Source organism: Argopecten irradians, chromosome 2, assembly GCF_041381155.1.
Source record: "Argopecten irradians isolate NY chromosome 2, Ai_NY, whole genome shotgun sequence".
In the NCBI taxonomy this organism is placed as follows: Eukaryota; Metazoa; Mollusca; class Bivalvia; order Pectinida; family Pectinidae; genus Argopecten; species Argopecten irradians.
In genome coordinates, this window is record NC_091135.1 from 13,598,823 (window position 1) to 13,615,372 (window position 16,550).

Here is a 16,550-nt window from a genome sequence, read left to right on the forward strand (position 1 = left end):
CACTTTTTCAGGTAGACAGTTCCATGTATCCACAGTTCTACTGTTGAAGAATTTGTGCTTTGTGACATTCAATCTTGCACCGCGCTTCAGAATCTTTTTTGAGTGCCCTCTGGTGACAGTAACAGGAGACATTGTAAAGAGTTTGTCCTTGTCCATAATATCGATATCATTGATTATTTTGTAGACCTGGACAATATCTGCTCGTTTCCGTCGATACTGAAGACTTGGTATTCCTAGTGATCTGAGACGTTGTTCATATGTCAGGTTGTTTAAACTTTCACTCTTTTTGTAGCTCGTCTCTGGACATTTTCAATCAAAATCTGGTCCTTAATAGAAATTTGGTTCCATACGCATGATCCGTATTCCAGATGAGGCCTGACAAGAGTTTTTTGTAAAGTTCAAAAACATGTCTTTGTTGATATAGCTAAATGTTTTGAATATCAATCCTGTAATTCGGTTGGCTTAAGAGACTGAATTATTCACACGCTAACTAAATTTGAGGTGAGGGTCAAATGTAACACTAAGATCTTTTTTCCGAACTACATTTGATTATTTCTTCATTTGTGCCCATTTTGTAGCAGAAGTTGTCATGTTGATTTGAATTTCCAATAGACTTGTGTTTGCACTTTTTGGTGTTAAATTCCATGTTCCATGTCTCAGACCATTTAATGATATTGTCGACGTCATTCTATAGTTCTAGTCTGTCTCTGACACATCCAATACCTTTCATCAGCTTAACGTCATCGACAAACATTTTCACCACCGAGTTTAACACTTACATCGTGCTTTAGAATTCTAAGTACATGTATAGTCATTTAACTGTAATAAATACCTGTAAAAAGTATACATCTAATTTATCTGCACAACATTTACAATTTACCTGAAAATTTGCATGATTTTTGGACCAAATTTTCGAAACACTCTACTCAGTTTTCTTTTTTAAACCTACCTGAACTTGACAATTCCTATGCCAATAGCAGAATAAGCCATTTTTGTATATGTCAATCTTGCAGGTTTTTCGACAATTTTGCCATTGATTTTACTTCTAGTATTTCCGGTCAAGAGACGCTTCCGGAGGATCCCAAAAACTTTATCTCTAACCCAGTTTAGCTGTGTTTATTTTTCAAACATTTGAAACTTACCTTTATTTCTCCATATTGAATAGACCAATTTTAGAATATATTTGGTTTTTATTTCTTTATGTATGATTATAAACAGGGGCTTTCCGCGTAATGAAAGTACTTCCCGGGGCTAGGTCGCTCTTCTGTATTGCTTTACCTCAGGAATATACAAGGGAGTTAATATCTATCAAGTAATCATGTACTTATCAAATTTCTTTTAGAAACTAGTTGTTGACCCAAGATACATGACGCCATGTGGATTACTATAATTGAAGTTTGTGCAGCATGATTCATGTTTGTTCCAATTGCGAGTATCATTGAAACCTTGTTGTGTGGCCTGTAACGGCTTCATCGTAAAGTTGATTGTGTTATATCATTTGAACATAGAAAGCAAATACGGACATGGACACAATAAACAGTGGCATTTGAACATATTTATCAATTACAAAAAAATAATTTACTGTTACATGGGTCAAAACAGATCCCTGTTTAAGAGCATATTACGTATAATTATTTTTATATTACAGTATAACTTGTCTAAACCGAACCCTGTATAAACCGGAAACTTTTATATACCGATTAATTTGTTTGGTCCCGGCAAATTTCTTTATAAACTATAGTACCCAAAACCTGCATAATCCGGAATCTGTCTACTCTGAAAACCGGAACTGTCTAGGTAATGTTACTATACCTTTCTTTGTAAAATTAACTTGGGCAAACCGGCAGCAATGTTTTCACAACATGGGACTGATCATGAGGCGCCTAAGGGGATTTACCTGTACCGGTATACAAAGGGTTAGATGATGACAACTTTTCACTTTTCATTCGACGGTTTTGTTACATGTACATTGTATTTGTGAATACTTTTCGCGGTCAATTCTAACAATTGTAGCACATCGAGAGAAATGGATCGTACATGTATACACCTCAGAAACCAAGAAAAGAGTAGGATGGAATTCTGTGTTCTACCATGTACATATGTGAGAATAAATGTTTGTGCTGTAATAAAAAAATTCTTCTGGTGATTTTCATGTGAACATATTGTGATAAGGTTCTATCCTGAATGGATTTAACTTTAAACATTTCATCCAGCAGGGCGCCGTTTTGGTCCCTCCGTGAACCCTCCTTACTTTCATTTTACTAACTCGAGTAAATAGTAATTGTGTCGTGTTAACATAAGTAAAACATATACGTTTATGTCTTACTGGTTAGATTGAAAAGAAATGTGTAATTGATTACTGCTCAGCTACAATTCTACAAATGTGTTTGTTTGGCATTTAACGGTAAATACTAGAGACCGCAGAACCAAATGATTTTCCATAGACGACAATGTTAACGTTTGTCACTGTCCGGGTTTGATGAACTTTTCAAGTCCGGTCATTCAACACTAATTTTGACGAGAGTCATCACACACAACTTTGAAAAAAAAATCGTTAAAGAAGTACCATCATCCTAAACTTTTGTGTGGCGGTTCCATATCTTGTTGAATTCCGCACTAAAAATTGAACAAAATTTTCATAAAATTGCTATTTTGATTATTTCTCTTCCCCGGTCAGAAAGAGACTGAAAAGAATTCCAAAATGTCCTTACATATTTCACGTCTACATTTATTGTCTTAATCACACATTAAACATTTGAAACTGATGCACCATTAATACCCAATCAGCAGACTCGAACCATTCACCTCTCTATGAAATCTTATGCCTAAAGGTGATTCCCGGAACTCTATTTTGGTTTGATTCTGCGGCCCCTACTGTTAATTTTAACTGCATTAGAAAACAATCGTGAACCGGAAATTCTTCTTCTAAAAACAATTTAATGTAACGATCCAAAACCAAAATAATAATTAGCAGATTACATAGAGCGAACTCTTTGACATGGTCTATATATGAGTTTACCCCGGCAAATGTCTTTTTAATGAGCAATTATTACAAAACTGCCTCGATTTTCGTGTAAGTTCCAAACATGCGTGATATTATCATATAACAGAAACAACAGGCAGCTAGTAAATATCTGTCTTTAATATTGTTATCTATAAAATTAATATAATACCTATCAAAATGTAAAGAATGTGTCTGTAGAGGTTCTTATTAAAATGGTGGACAAGAAATGTAAAAAAACAATTCTTAAAGAGTTCATTATATGTGCCATGAATCGTTCGTTTCTGCTCTTGTAGACTTTCAACGTCAGAACAACAGAACGTCAGAATACATGTGTCCATCATATTTTAATTGTCCTTGAATTGTCCGTGAAACATCACCATTGTATCTGTTTGTTCGATCATGCGCTGTAACTGCCGGTGGCTGGGGAAGCGGGGACGTCATTTCTTACTTTACGCTGAAAATAAATAAATTATCGTAAATATTTGCCTATAGAACCTAGAAATCTTGACAAGTTTACCTTTAATTAAAATTGTAACAAATATCAAGTAAAAATTCTAGTGGATGTTGTACTTTCAAAATCCGCTATCAATCATTTTTAATTTAACATAGTTACAAAACAAGACCATCTGTACCTCGAGAAACTCACCTCTGCATTTAAATTCAGTTTGGTACATGGAGTGGATAATAGACATCGTGCAATAGTGATCTCCTTGTTATAGATATAGTGTTGATATGTATATATCATACTAATTACACTAATCATACTCGGATCCTAGACCGTACATATCTCAGCCTTACATCCGGAATTCAATGACTTCAACAAGTATTCATATCTGGAATGTTGTTCAGGCAAAGTCACATGTACTTACTGGAAGTAGAATGTCGTGTAACGATTTCGTCGCCCTGTATTTCTTCATCACATTGTACCATCCAGTTTCTATAATGAAAATTAATATCGTCAATTCGATGTTTTACAAATACACCCCACATTTAGTAAAATTGATTATCAAGCTCTACCTGTTACAAAATGAAGGACTGATGACATCTCCTTGAGGTACACCTAGGAATGTTCTAAATTAAGACATGCTAGCTCTAACATTTGGATATAATCGCAAAAGGTAAAATATTGCCATGACAATTGTATACCGTTTTGGGTTTTAGAGTAGTCTTTCTTGTAGAAGAGGTGGTGCCATATTTTGCTCCGATTGTCGCTTTTCTCTCTTAGTTCTGTTTCCTCTTTTTCCAGGATCGGGGAACTGCTTCGAGCCGATTTGGATTCTGTTAGAATAAATATATATCAATTTACAATAAATATTCACATTTGTAGTACTAATCTATTATTTACAAAGAACAGAAATATTACTATCCTTGCAGTTCCAAAACAAACCTATTTATAACAGACATGGTATTATTGCGAACAAATGAAAGAATTGTTTGTGTGATGGAGGGGTGAAAGTTTATCACTGATTAGTTTCCGAGATGCGTATGCACATGTACTGAGCCTTACCTGGTACATCCGGGAGATATTTTGACCAGGCGGGAGTCATCATTTCCTCTCTAGTAGCGGGAGCAGGAGGAACAATTGGAGCTGAAAACAATCGATATCGGTAATGTAACAGGGGCAACGAATTCAGTTCAGAAACTTCAAACCTAAAACAAAACTCATTTTTCTCTTAATTTCGTCAACTTATTGAAGCGACTCATTGTGATTGATAGTTTCTATCGCGTTGATGTGTTATCAAAATCAAAATGATTGTTTTAATCTCGTTTTGAGCATTGATGGGATTTCTCGAGATGTTCGGTGAGATCTTAATCTACTTACGATGGTTGAAGCCTTTCTGTGGGCTTGGTGCTATGTGCTTCAGTTTGATGTAGCTTGAACTTGTCATAAAACCTTACAAAATATAACAAAACCCATTGCTGGGATTGAGATACTCAGAATATATAAATGTAATGAATAAAAAACAATTTCGACCAGATTTCATTGTTGTTTGTCAATCTCCAGACCTACATCATGGAGCTACATGTACGGTTTTCAAATGAGGAAAATACATCTCGAATAGGCTAAACAATATACACTGTAGGTTGGTTGATAACTAAACAAAACACAAGGAAAGAAATAAAGAAAGAAATATCTGTAACCGAAACGCCAAAATCACATTTTAGCGCAAAACCGATATTTAAAAAATTAGCGGAACAATGTATTCACTCATTTATAATTGCTGCATAAAAGATTTACTTATCTTATTTATATATGCCAACAATATTTTATAAAAGAATAAATTCCAGCGCGCAATGCGATAAATATGATTAGCGCCAAAACACGTATGTTTACCGTAAGTGTATTTCAATCAATCTATATGTCGATTGTTTTAGACAGATATCCGTTAATACATTTAATAATTACTTACAACTACACAGTACAAATACTCGACACAATGACTCACCTTCCATAACGGATACAGTTTGATGTAGCTGTCAATTTCCTTGATAAATCACTATTAAAACAATACCGCAGATGAGTAGCGTGCAGCAAGAATCTGGTTGTGAAGCAGCTTGATGTTGACGTAACAATTCAACATGGGGTCTATGACGTCATAATAGTTAACATAACAATGACGTCATAGATATGGAGGTACATGTAGCTCACAAGAAGTAGATTAGTACACTTTATGAAAACTGATCATGTTATTATATGATTATGTAAATTAACACCGTTGTAAGCTCTAGTGGCTTCTGGAGGCGTGTCCTTGTATACAATCGTTGTCCAATCAAGTAACATTAAAAACATAAAGGAGAAAATTATAGGGCTCACTGTGCCGGTGCTTGTTCATGCGTGACTTATATGAGTTCAGTGTCATTGCAGATACCACTTTTTCAGGTAGACAGTTCCATGTATCCACAGTTCTACTGTTGAATTTGTGCTTTGTGACATTCAATCTTGCACCGCGCTTCAGAATCTTTTTTGAGTGCCCTCTGGTGACAGTAACAGGAGACATTGTAAAGAGCTTGTCCTTGTCCATAATATCGATATCATTGATTATTTTGTAGACCTGGACAATATCTGCTCGTTTCCGTCGATACTGAAGACTTGGTATTCCTAGTGATCTGAGACGTTGTTCATATGTCAGGTTGTTTAAACTTTCACTCTTTTTGTAGCTCGTCTCTGGACATTTTCAATCAAAATCTGGTCCTTAATAGAAATTTGGTTCCATACGCATGATCCGTATTCCAGATGAGGCCTGACAAGAGTTTTTTAAAGGTTCAAAAAACATGTCTTTGTTGATATAGCTAAATGTTTTGAATATCAATCCTGTAATTCGGTTGGCTTAAGAGACTGAATTATTCACATGCTGACTAAATTTGAGGTGAGGGTCAAATGTAACACTAAGATCTTTTTCCGAACTACATTTGATTATTTCTTCATTTGTGCCCATTTTGTAGCAGATGTTGTCATTTTAATTTTGGATTTCCAATAGACTTGTGTTTGCAGTTTTTGGTGTAATTTCATGTTCCATGCCTCAGACCATTTACTGATATTGTCGATGTCGTTCTGTAGGTCTAGTCTGTCTCTGACACATCCAATACCTTTCATCAGCTTAGCGTCGTCGGCAAACATTTTCACGACCGAGTTTAACACTTACATCGTGCTTTAGAATTCTAAGTACATGTATAGTCATTTAACTGTAATAAATACCTGTAATAAGTATACATCTAATTTATCTGCACAACATTTACAATTTACCTGAAAATTTGCATGATTTTTGGACCAAAATTTCGAAACACTCTACTCAGTTTTCTTTTTTAAACCTTCCTGAACTTGACAATTCCTATGCCAATAGCAGAATAAGCCATTTTTGTATATGTCAATCTTGCAGGTTTTTCGACAATTTTGCCATTGATTTTACTTCTAGTATTTCCGATCAAGAGACGCTTCCGGAGGACCCCAAAAGCTTTATCTCTAACCCAGTTTAGCCGTTTTTATTTTTCAAACATTTGAAACTTACCTTTATTTCTCCATATTGAATGGACCAATTTTAGAATATATTTGGTTTTTATTTCTTTATGTTTGATTATAAACAGGGGCTTTCCGCGTAATGAAAGTACTTCCCGGAGCTAGGTCGCTCTTCTGTATTGCTTTACCTCAGGAATATACAAGGGAGTTAATATGTATCAAATAATCATGTACTTATCAAATTTCTTTTAGAAACTGGTTGTTGACCCAAGATACATGACGCCATGTGGATTACTATAATTGAAGTTTGTGCAGCATGATTCATGTTTGTTCCAATTGCGAGTATCATTAAAACCTTGTTGTGTGGCCTGTAACGGCTTCATCGTAAAGTTGATTGTGTTATATCATTTGAACATAGAAAGCAAATACGGACATGGACACAATAAACAGTGGCATTTGAACATATTTATCAATTACAAAAAATAATTTACTGTTACATGGGTCAAAACAGATCCCTGTTTAAGAGCATATTACGTATAATTATTTTTATGTTACTGAATGGATTTAATTTTAAACATTTTATCCAGCAGGGCGCTGTTTTGGTCAACCGTGAACCCTCCTTACTTTCATTTTACTAACTGGAGTAAATAGTAATTGTGTCGTGTTAACATAATTAAAACATATACGTTTATGTCTTACTGGTTAGATTCAAAAGAAATGTGTAATAGATTACTGCTCAGCTACAATTCTACAAATGTGTTTGTTTGGCATTTAACGGTAAATACTAGAGACCACAGAACCAAATGATTTTCCATAGACGCCAGTGTTAATGTTTGTCACTGTCCGGGTTTGATGGACTTTTCAAGTCCGGTCATTCAACACTAATTTTGACGAGAGTCATTACACACAACTGTGAAAAAAAATCGTTAAAAAAGTAACATCTTCCTAAACTTTTGTGTGGCGGTTCCATATCTTGTTGAATTCCGCACTAAAAATTGAACAAAATTTTCATAAAATTGCTATTTTGATTATTTCTCTTCCCCGGTCAGAAAAGACTGAAAAGAATTCCAAAATGTCCTTACATATTTCACGTCTACATTTATTGTCTTAATCACACATTAAACATTTGAAACTGATGCACCATTAATACCCAATCAGCAGGCTCGAACCATTCACCTCTCTATGAAATCTTGTGCCCAAAAGGTGATTCCCGGAACTCTATTTTGGTTTGATTCTGCGGCCCCTACTGTTAATTTTAACTGCATTAGAAAACAATCGTGAACCGGAAATTCTTCTTCTAAAAACAAGTTAATGTAACGATCCAAAACCAAAATGATAATTAGCAGATTACATAGAGCGAACTCTTTGACATGGTCTATATATGAGTTTACCCCGGCAAATGTCTTTTTAATGAGCAATTATTACATAACTGCCTCGATTTTCGTGTAAGTTCCAAACACGCTTGATATTATCATAAAACAGAAACAACAGGCAGCTAGTAAATATCTGTCTTTAATATTGTTATCTATAAAATTAATATAATAACCTATCAAAATGTAAAGAATGTGTCTGTAGAGGTTCTTATTAAAATGGTGGACAAGAAATGTAAAAAAAACAATTCTTAAAGAGTTCATTATATGTGCCATGAATCGTTCGTTTCTGCTCTTGTAGACTTTCAACGTCAGAACAACAGAACGTCAGAATACATGTGTCCATCATATTTTAATTGTCCTTGAATTGTCCGTGAAACATCACCATTGTATCTGTTTGTTCGATCATGCGCTGTAACTGCCGGTGGCTGGGGAAGCGGGGACGTCATTTCTTACTTTACGCTGAAAATAAATAAATTATCGTAAATATTTGCCTATAGAACCTAGAAATCTTGACAAGTTTACCTTTAATTAAAATTGTAACAAATATCAAGTAAAAATTCTAGTGGATGTTGTACTTTCAAAATCCGCTATCAATCATTTTTAATTTAACATAGTTACAGAACAAGACCATCTGAGAAATTCACCCCTGCATTTAAATTCAGTTTGGTACATGGAGTGGATAATAGACATCGTGCAATAGTGATCTCCTTGTTATAGATATAGTGTTGATATGTATATATCATACTAATTACACTAATCATACTCGGATCCTAGACCGTACATATCTCAGCCTTACATCCGGAATTCAATGACTTCAACAAGTATTCATATCTGGAATGTTGTTCAGGCAAAGTCACATGTACTTACTGGAAGTAGAATGTCGTGTAACGATTTCGTCGCCCTGTATTTCTTCATCACATTGTACCATCCAGTTTCTATAATGAAAATTAATATCGTCAATTCGATGTTTTACAAATACACCCATACATTTAGTAAAATTGATTATCAAGCTCTACCTGTTACAAAATGAAGGACTGATGACATCTCCTTGAGGTACACCTAGGAATGTTCTAAATTAAGACATGCTAGCTCTAACATTTGGATATAATCGCAAAAGGTAAAATATTGCCATGACAATTGTTACCGTTTTGGGTTTTAGAGTAGTCTTTCTTGTAGAAGAGGTGGTGCCATATTTTGCTCCGATTGTCGCTTTTTCTCTCTTGTTCTGTTTCCTCTTTTTCCAGGATCGGGGAACTGCTTCGAGCCGATTTGGATTCTGTTAGAATAAATATATATCAATTTACAATAAATATTCACATTTGTAGTACTAATCTATTATTTACAAAGAACAGAAATATTACTATCCTTGCAGTTCCAAAACAAACCTATTTATAACAGACATGGTATTATTGCGAACAAATGAAAGAATTGTTTGTGTGATGGAGGGGTGAAAGTTTATCACTGATTAGTTTCCGAGATGCGTATGCACATGTACTGAGCCTTACCTGGTACATCCGGGAGATATTTTGACCAGGCGGGAGTCATCATTTCCTCTCTAGTAGCGGGAGCAGGAGGAACAATTGGAGCTGAAAACAATCGATATCGGTAATGTAACAGGGGCAACGAATTCAGTTCAGAAACTTCAAACCTAAAACAAAACTCATTTTTCTCTTAATTTCGTCAACTTATTGAAGCGACTCATTGTGATTGATAGTTTCTATCGCGTTGATGTGTTATCAAAATCAAAATGATTGTTTTAATCTCGTTTTGAGCATTGATGGGATTTCTCGAGATGTTCGGTGAGATCTTAATCTACTTACGATGGTTGAAGCCTTTCTGTGGGCTTGGTGCTATGTGCTTCAGTTTGATGTAGCTTGAACTTGTCATAAAACCTTACAAAATATAACAAAACCCATTGCTGGGATTGAGATACTCAGAATATATAAATGTAATGAATAAAAAAACAATTTTGACCAGATTTCATTGTTGTTTGTCAATCTCCAGACCTACATCATGGAGCTACATGTACGGTTTTCAAATGAGGAAAATACATCTCGAATAGGCTAAACAATATACACTGTAGGTTGGTTGATAACTAAACAAAACACAAGGAAAGAAATAAAGAAAGAAATATCTGTAACCGAAACGCCAAAATCACATTTTAGCGCAAAACCGATATTTAAAAAATTAGCGGAACAATGTATTCACTCATTTATAATTGCTGCATAAAAGATTTACTTATCTTATTTATATATGCAACAATATTTTATAAAAGAATAAATTCCAGCGCGCAATGCGATAAATATGATTAGCGCCAAAACACGTATGTTTACCGTAAGTGTATTTCAATCAATCTATATGTCGATTGTTTTAGACAGATATCCGTTAATACATTTAATAATTACTTACAACTACACAGTACAAATACTCGACACAATGACTCACCTTCCATAACGGATACAGTTTGATGTAGCTGTCAATTTCCTTGATAAATCACTATTAAAACAATACCGCAGATGAGTAGCGTGCAGCAAGAATCTGGTTGTGAAGCAGCTTGATGTTGACGTAACAATTCAACATGGGGTCTATGACGTCATAATAGTTAACATAACAATGACGTCATAGATATGGAGGTACATGTAGCTCACAAGAAGTAGATTAGTACACTTTATGAAAACTGATCATGTTATTATATGATTATGTAAATTAACACCGTTGTAAGCTCTAGTGGCTTCTGGAGGCGTGTCCTTGTATACAATCGTTGTCCAATCAAGTAACATTAAAAACATGTAGGAGAAAATTATAGGGCTCACTGTGCCGGTGCTTGTTCATGCGTGACTTATATGAGTTCAGTGTCATTGCAGATACCACTTTTTCAGGTAGACAGTTCCATGTATCCACAGTTCTACTGTTGAATTTGTGCTTTGTGACATTCAATCTTGCACCGCGCTTCAGAATCTTTTTTGAGTGCCCTCTGGTGACAGTAACAGGAGACATTGTAAAGAGCTTGTCCTTGTCCATAATATCGATATCATTGTTTTTTTGTAGACCTGGACAATATCTGCTCGTTTCCGTCGATACTGAAGACTTGGTATTCCTAGTGATCTGAGACGTTGTTCATATGTCAGGTTGTTTAAACTTTCACTCTTTTTGTAGCTCGTCTCTGGACATTTTCAATCAAAATCTGGTCCTTAATAGAAATTTGGTTCCATACGCATGATCCGTATTCCAGATGAGGCCTGACAAGAGTTTTTTAAAGGTTCAAAAACATGTCTTTGTTGATATAGCTAAATGTTTTGAATATCAATCCTGTAATTCGGTTGGCTTTAGAGACTGAATTATTCACATGCTGACTAAATTTGAGGTGAGGATCAAATGTAACACTAAGATCTTTTTCCGAACTACATTTGATTATTTCTTCATTTGTGCCCATTTTGTAGCAGAAGTTTTCATGTTAATTTTGGATTTCCAATAGACTTGTGTTTGCAGTTTTTGGTGTAATTTCATGTTCCATGCCTCAGACCATTTACTGATATTGTCGATGTCGTTCTGTAGGTCTAGTCTGTCTCTGACACATCCAATACCTTTCATCAGTTTAGCGTCGTCGGCAAACATTTTCACGACCGAGTTTAACACTTACATCGTGCTTTAGAATTCTAAGTACATGTATAGTCATTTAAATGTAATAAATACCTGTAATAAGTATACATCTAATTTATCTGCACAACATTTACAATTTACCTGAAAATTAGCATGATTTTTGGACCAAAATTTCGAAACACTCTACTCAGTTTTCTTTTTTAAACCTTCCTGAACTTGACAATTCCTATGCCAATAGCAGAATAAGCCATTTTTGTATATGTCAATCTTGCAGGTTTTTCGACAATTTTGCCATTGATTTTACTTCTAGTATTTCCGATCAAGAGACGCTTCCGGAGGACCCCAAAAGCTTTATCTCTAACCCAGTTTAGCCGTTTTTATTTTTCAAACATTTGAAACTTACCTTTATTTCTCCATATTGAATGGACCAATTTTAGAATATATTTGGTTTTTATTTCTTTATGTTTGATTATAAACAGGGGCTTTCCGCGTAATGAAAGTACTTCCCGGAGCTAGGTCGCTCTTCTGTATTGCTTTACCTCAGGAATATACAAGGGAGTTAATATGTATCAAATAATCATGTACTTATCAAATTTCTTTTAGAAACTGGTTGTTGACCCAAGATACATGACGCCATGTGGATTACTATAATTGAAGTTTGTGCAGCATGATTCATGTTTGTTCCAATTGCGAGTATCATTGAAACCTTGTTGTGTGGCCTGTAACGGCTTCATCGTAAAGTTGATTGTGTTATATCATTTGAACATAGAAAGCAAATACGGACATGGCCACAATAAACAGTGGCATTTGAACATATTTATCAATTACAAAAAAATAATTTACTGTTACATGGGTCAAAACAGATCCCTGTTTAAGAGCATATTACGTATAATTAATTTTTTTTATGTTACTGAATGGATTTAATTTTAAACATTTTATCCAGCAGGGCGCTGTTTTGGTCATCCGTGAACCCTCCTTACTTTCATTTTACTAACTGGAGTAAATAGTAATTGTGTCGTGTTAACATAATTAAAACATATACGTTTATGTCTTACTGGTTAGATTCAAAAGAAATGTGTAATAGATTACTGCTCAGCTACAATTCTACAAATGTGTTTGTTTGGCATTTAACGGTAAATACTAGAGACCACAGAACCAAATGATTTTCCATAGACGCCAGTGTTAATGTTTGTCACTGTCCGGGTTTGATGGACTTTTCAAGTCCGGTCATTCAACACTAATTTTGACGAGAGTCATTACACACAACTGTGAAAAAAAATCGTTAAAAAAGTAACATCTTCCTAAACTTTTGTGTGGCGGTTCCATATCTTGTTGAATTCCGCACTAAAAATTGAATAAAATTTTCATAAAATTGCTATTTGGATTATTTCCCTTCCCCTGTCAGAAAGAGACTGAAAAGAATTCAAAATGTCCTTGCATATTTCACGTCTACATTTATTGTCTTAATCACACATTAAACATTTGAAACTGATGCACCATTAATACCCAATCAGCAGGCTCGAACCATTCACCTCTCTATGAAATCTTGTGCCCAAAAGGTGATTCCCGGAACTCTATTTTGGTTTGATTCTGCGGCCCCTACTGTTAATTTTAACTGCATTAGAAAACAATCGTGAACCGGAAATTCTTCTTCTAAAAACAAGTTAATGTAACGATCCAAAACCAAAATGATAATTAGCAGATTACATAGAGCGAACTCTTTGACATGGTCTATATATGAGTTTACCCCGGCAAATGTCTTTTTAATGAGCAATTATTACATAACTGCCTCGATTTTCGTGTAAGTTCCAAACATGCTTGATATTATCATAAAACAGAAACAACAGGCAGCTAGTAAATATCTGTCTTTAATATTGTTATCTATAAAATTAATATAATACCTATCAAAATGTAAAGAATGTGTCTGTAGAGGTTCTTATTAAAATGGTGGACAAGAAATGTAAAAAAACAATTCTTAAAGAGTTCATTATATGTGCCATGAATCGTTCGTTTCTGCTCTTGTAGACTTTCAACGTCAGAACAACAGAACGTCAGAATACATGTGTCCATCATATTTTAATTGTCCTTGAATTGTCCGTGAAACATCACCATTGTATCTGTTTGTTCGATCATGCGCTGTAACTGCCGGTGGCTGGGGAAGCGGGGACGTCATTTCTTACTTTACGCTGAAAATAAATAAATTATCGTAAATATTTGCCTATAGAACCTAGAAATCTTGACAAGTTTACCTTTAATTAAAATTGTAACAAATATCAAGTAAAAATTCTAGTGGATGTTGTACTTTCAAAATCCGCTATCAATCATTTTTAATTTAACATAGTTACAAAACAAGACCATCTGTACCTCGAGAAACTCACCTCTGCATTTAAATTCAGTTTGGTACATGGAGTGGATAATAGACATCGTGCAATAGTGATCTCCTTGTTATAGATATAGTGTTGATATGTATATATCATACTAATTACACTAATCATACTCGGATCCTAGACCGTACATATCTCAGCCTTACATCCGGAATTCAATGACTTCAACAAGTATTCATATCTGGAATGTTGTTCAGGCAAAGTCACATGTACTTACTGGAAGTAGAATGTCGTGTAACGATTTCGTCGCCCTGTATTTCTTCATCACATTGTACCATCCAGTTTCTATAATGAAAATTAATATCGTCAATTCGATGTTTTACAAATACACCCATACATTTAGTAAAATTGATTATCAAGCTCTACCTGTTACAAAATGAAGGACTGATGACATCTCCTTGAGGTACACCTAGGAATGTTCTAAATTAAGACATGCTAGCTCTAACATTTGGATATAATCGCAAAAGGTAAAATATTGCCATGACAATTGTATACCGTTTTGGGTTTTAGAGTAGTCTTTCTTGTAGAAGAGGTGGTGCCATATTTTGCTCCGATTGTCGCTTTTCTCTCTTAGTTCTGTTTCCTCTTTTTCCAGGATCGGGGAACTGCTTCGAGCCGATTTGGATTCTGTTAGAATAAATATATATCAATTTACAATAAATATTCACATTTGTAGTACTAATCTATTATTTACAAAGAACAGAAATATTACTATCCTTGCAGTTCCAAAACAAACCTATTTATAACAGACATGGTATTATTGCGAACAAATGAAAGAATTGTTTGTGTGATGGAGGGGTGAAAGTTTATCACTGATTAGTTTCCGAGATGCGTATGCACATGTACTGAGCCTTACCTGGTACATCCGGGAGATATTTTGACCAGGCGGGAGTCATCATTTCCTCTCTAGTAGCGGGAGCAGGAGGAACAATTGGAGCTGAAAACAATCGATATCGGTAATGTAACAGGGGCAACGAATTCAGTTCAGAAACTTCAAACCTAAAACAAAACTCATTTTTTCTCTTAATTTCGTCAACTAATTGAAGCGACTCATTGTGATTGATAGTTTCTATCGCGTTGATGTGTTAACAAAATCAAAATGATTGTTTTAATCTCGTTTTGAGCATTGATGGGATTTCTCGAGATGTTCGGTGAGATCTTAATCTACTTACGATGGTTGAAGCCTTTCTGTGGGCTTGGTGCTATGTGCTTCAGTTTGATGTAGCTTGAACTTGTCATAAAACCTTACAAAATATAACAAAACCCATTGCTGGGATTGAGATACTCAGAATATATAAATGTAATGAATAAAAAACAATTTCGACCAGATTTCATTGTTGTTTGTCAATCTCCAGACCTACATCATGGAGCTACATGTACGGTTTTCAAATGAGGAAAATACATCTCGAATAGGCTAAACAATATACACTGTAGGTTGGTTGATAACTAAACAAAACACAAGGAAAGAAATAAAGAAAGAAAATATCTGTAACCGAAACGCCAAAATCACATTTTAGCGCAAAACCGATATTTAAAAAATTAGCGGAACAATGTATTCACTCATTTATAATTGCTGCATAAAAGATTTACTTATCTTATTTATATATGCAACAATATTTTATAAAAGAATAAATTCCAGCGCGCAATGCGATAAATATGATTAGCGCCAAAACACGTATGTTTACCGTAAGTGTATTTCAATCAATCTATATGTCGATTGTTTTAGACAGATATCCGTTAATACATTTAATAATTACTTACAACTACACAGTACAAATACTCGACACAATGACTCACCTTCCATAACGGATACAGTTTGATGTAGCTGTCAATTTCCTTGATAAATCACTATTAAAACAATACCGCAGATGAGTAGCGTGCAGCAAGAATCTGGTTGTGAAGCAGCTTGATGTTGACGTAACAATTCAACATTGGGTCTATGACGTCATAATAGTTAACATAACAATGACGTCATAGATATGGAGGTACATGTAGCTCACAAGAAGTAGATTAGTACACTTTATGAAAACTGATCATGTTATTATATGATTATGTAAATTAACACCGTTGTAAGCTCTAGTGGCTTCTGGAGGCGTGTCCTTGTATACAATCGTTGTCCAATCAAGTAACATTAAAAACATAAAGGAGAAAATTATAGGGCTCACTGTGCCGGTGCTTGTTCATGCGTGACTTATATGAGTTCAGTGTCATTGCAGATACCACTTTTTCAGGTA

At 34.7% G+C, this 16,550-nt stretch overlaps 2 protein-coding genes and 2 long non-coding RNA genes across 6 annotated transcripts; all 4 read right to left on the bottom strand.

The window, feature by feature from the left end:
• Positions 1-3,119: 3,119 nt before the first annotated feature.
• On the bottom strand, positions 3,120-5,571 carry LOC138316889 (uncharacterized). Of its 2 annotated transcripts, XM_069258535.1 has the most exons (6): positions 5,452-5,571; positions 4,827-4,898; positions 4,512-4,592; positions 4,151-4,282; positions 3,874-3,941; positions 3,120-3,458 (listed from the first exon to the last, which is right to left on the bottom strand). In XM_069258535.1, the coding sequence occupies exons 1-6, from the start codon at positions 5,456-5,458 to the stop codon at positions 3,402-3,404; spliced, it is 417 nt and encodes a 138-aa protein (XP_069114636.1). In that variant the 5' UTR covers positions 5,459-5,571; the 3' UTR covers positions 3,120-3,401. The 2 variants fall into 2 exon arrangements, with proteins under 2 accessions (XP_069114636.1, XP_069114637.1); XM_069258536.1 differs by lacking the exon at positions 4,827-4,898 and having other exon boundaries at positions 5,452-5,553.
• Positions 5,572-8,460: 2,889 nt separating this feature from the next.
• On the bottom strand, positions 8,461-9,546 carry LOC138316892 (uncharacterized). The gene is made up of 3 exons (XR_011207674.1): positions 9,477-9,546; positions 9,200-9,267; positions 8,461-8,791 (listed from the first exon to the last, which is right to left on the bottom strand). It is a non-coding gene; the product is annotated as an uncharacterized lncRNA (long non-coding RNA).
• A 291-nt stretch (positions 9,547-9,837) lies between these two features.
• Positions 9,838-10,897, bottom strand: LOC138316893 (uncharacterized). Its single transcript, XR_011207675.1, has 3 exons — positions 10,778-10,897; positions 10,153-10,224; positions 9,838-9,918 (listed from the first exon to the last, which is right to left on the bottom strand). It is a non-coding gene; the product is annotated as an uncharacterized lncRNA (long non-coding RNA).
• Positions 10,898-13,585: 2,688 nt separating this feature from the next.
• LOC138314528 (uncharacterized) lies at positions 13,586-16,262 on the bottom strand. 2 transcript variants are annotated; one of them, XM_069254908.1, is made up of 6 exons: positions 16,114-16,262; positions 15,489-15,560; positions 15,173-15,253; positions 14,812-14,943; positions 14,534-14,601; positions 13,586-14,118 (listed from the first exon to the last, which is right to left on the bottom strand). In XM_069254908.1, the coding sequence occupies exons 1-6, from the start codon at positions 16,118-16,120 to the stop codon at positions 14,062-14,064; spliced, it is 417 nt and encodes a 138-aa protein (XP_069111009.1). In that variant the 5' UTR covers positions 16,121-16,262; the 3' UTR covers positions 13,586-14,061. The 2 variants fall into 2 exon arrangements, with proteins under 2 accessions (XP_069111009.1, XP_069111010.1); XM_069254909.1 differs by lacking the exon at positions 15,489-15,560 and having other exon boundaries at positions 16,114-16,219.
• Between the last annotated feature and the right edge of the window lie 288 nt (positions 16,263-16,550).

Bases quoted from the DNA above. Each gene is read 5' to 3' on its own strand.
- LOC138316889 (XM_069258535.1), bottom strand. The intron at 4,283-4,511 runs GTAAGGCTCAGT...TTATTCTAACAG, and splicing joins ATATCTCCCGGATGTACCAG to AATCCAAATCGGCTCGAAGC. The intron at 3,459-3,873 runs GTAAGTACATGT...ATTTATTTTCAG, and splicing joins TACACGACATTCTACTTCCA to CGTAAAGTAAGAAATGACGT.
- LOC138314528 (XM_069254908.1), bottom strand. The intron at 15,254-15,488 runs GTAAGTAGATTA...GATTGTTTTCAG, and splicing joins ACAGAAAGGCTTCAACCATC to CTCCAATTGTTCCTCCTGCT. The intron at 14,602-14,811 runs GTATACAATTGT...TTTTCATTATAG, and splicing joins CTACTCTAAAACCCAAAACG to AAACTGGATGGTACAATGTG.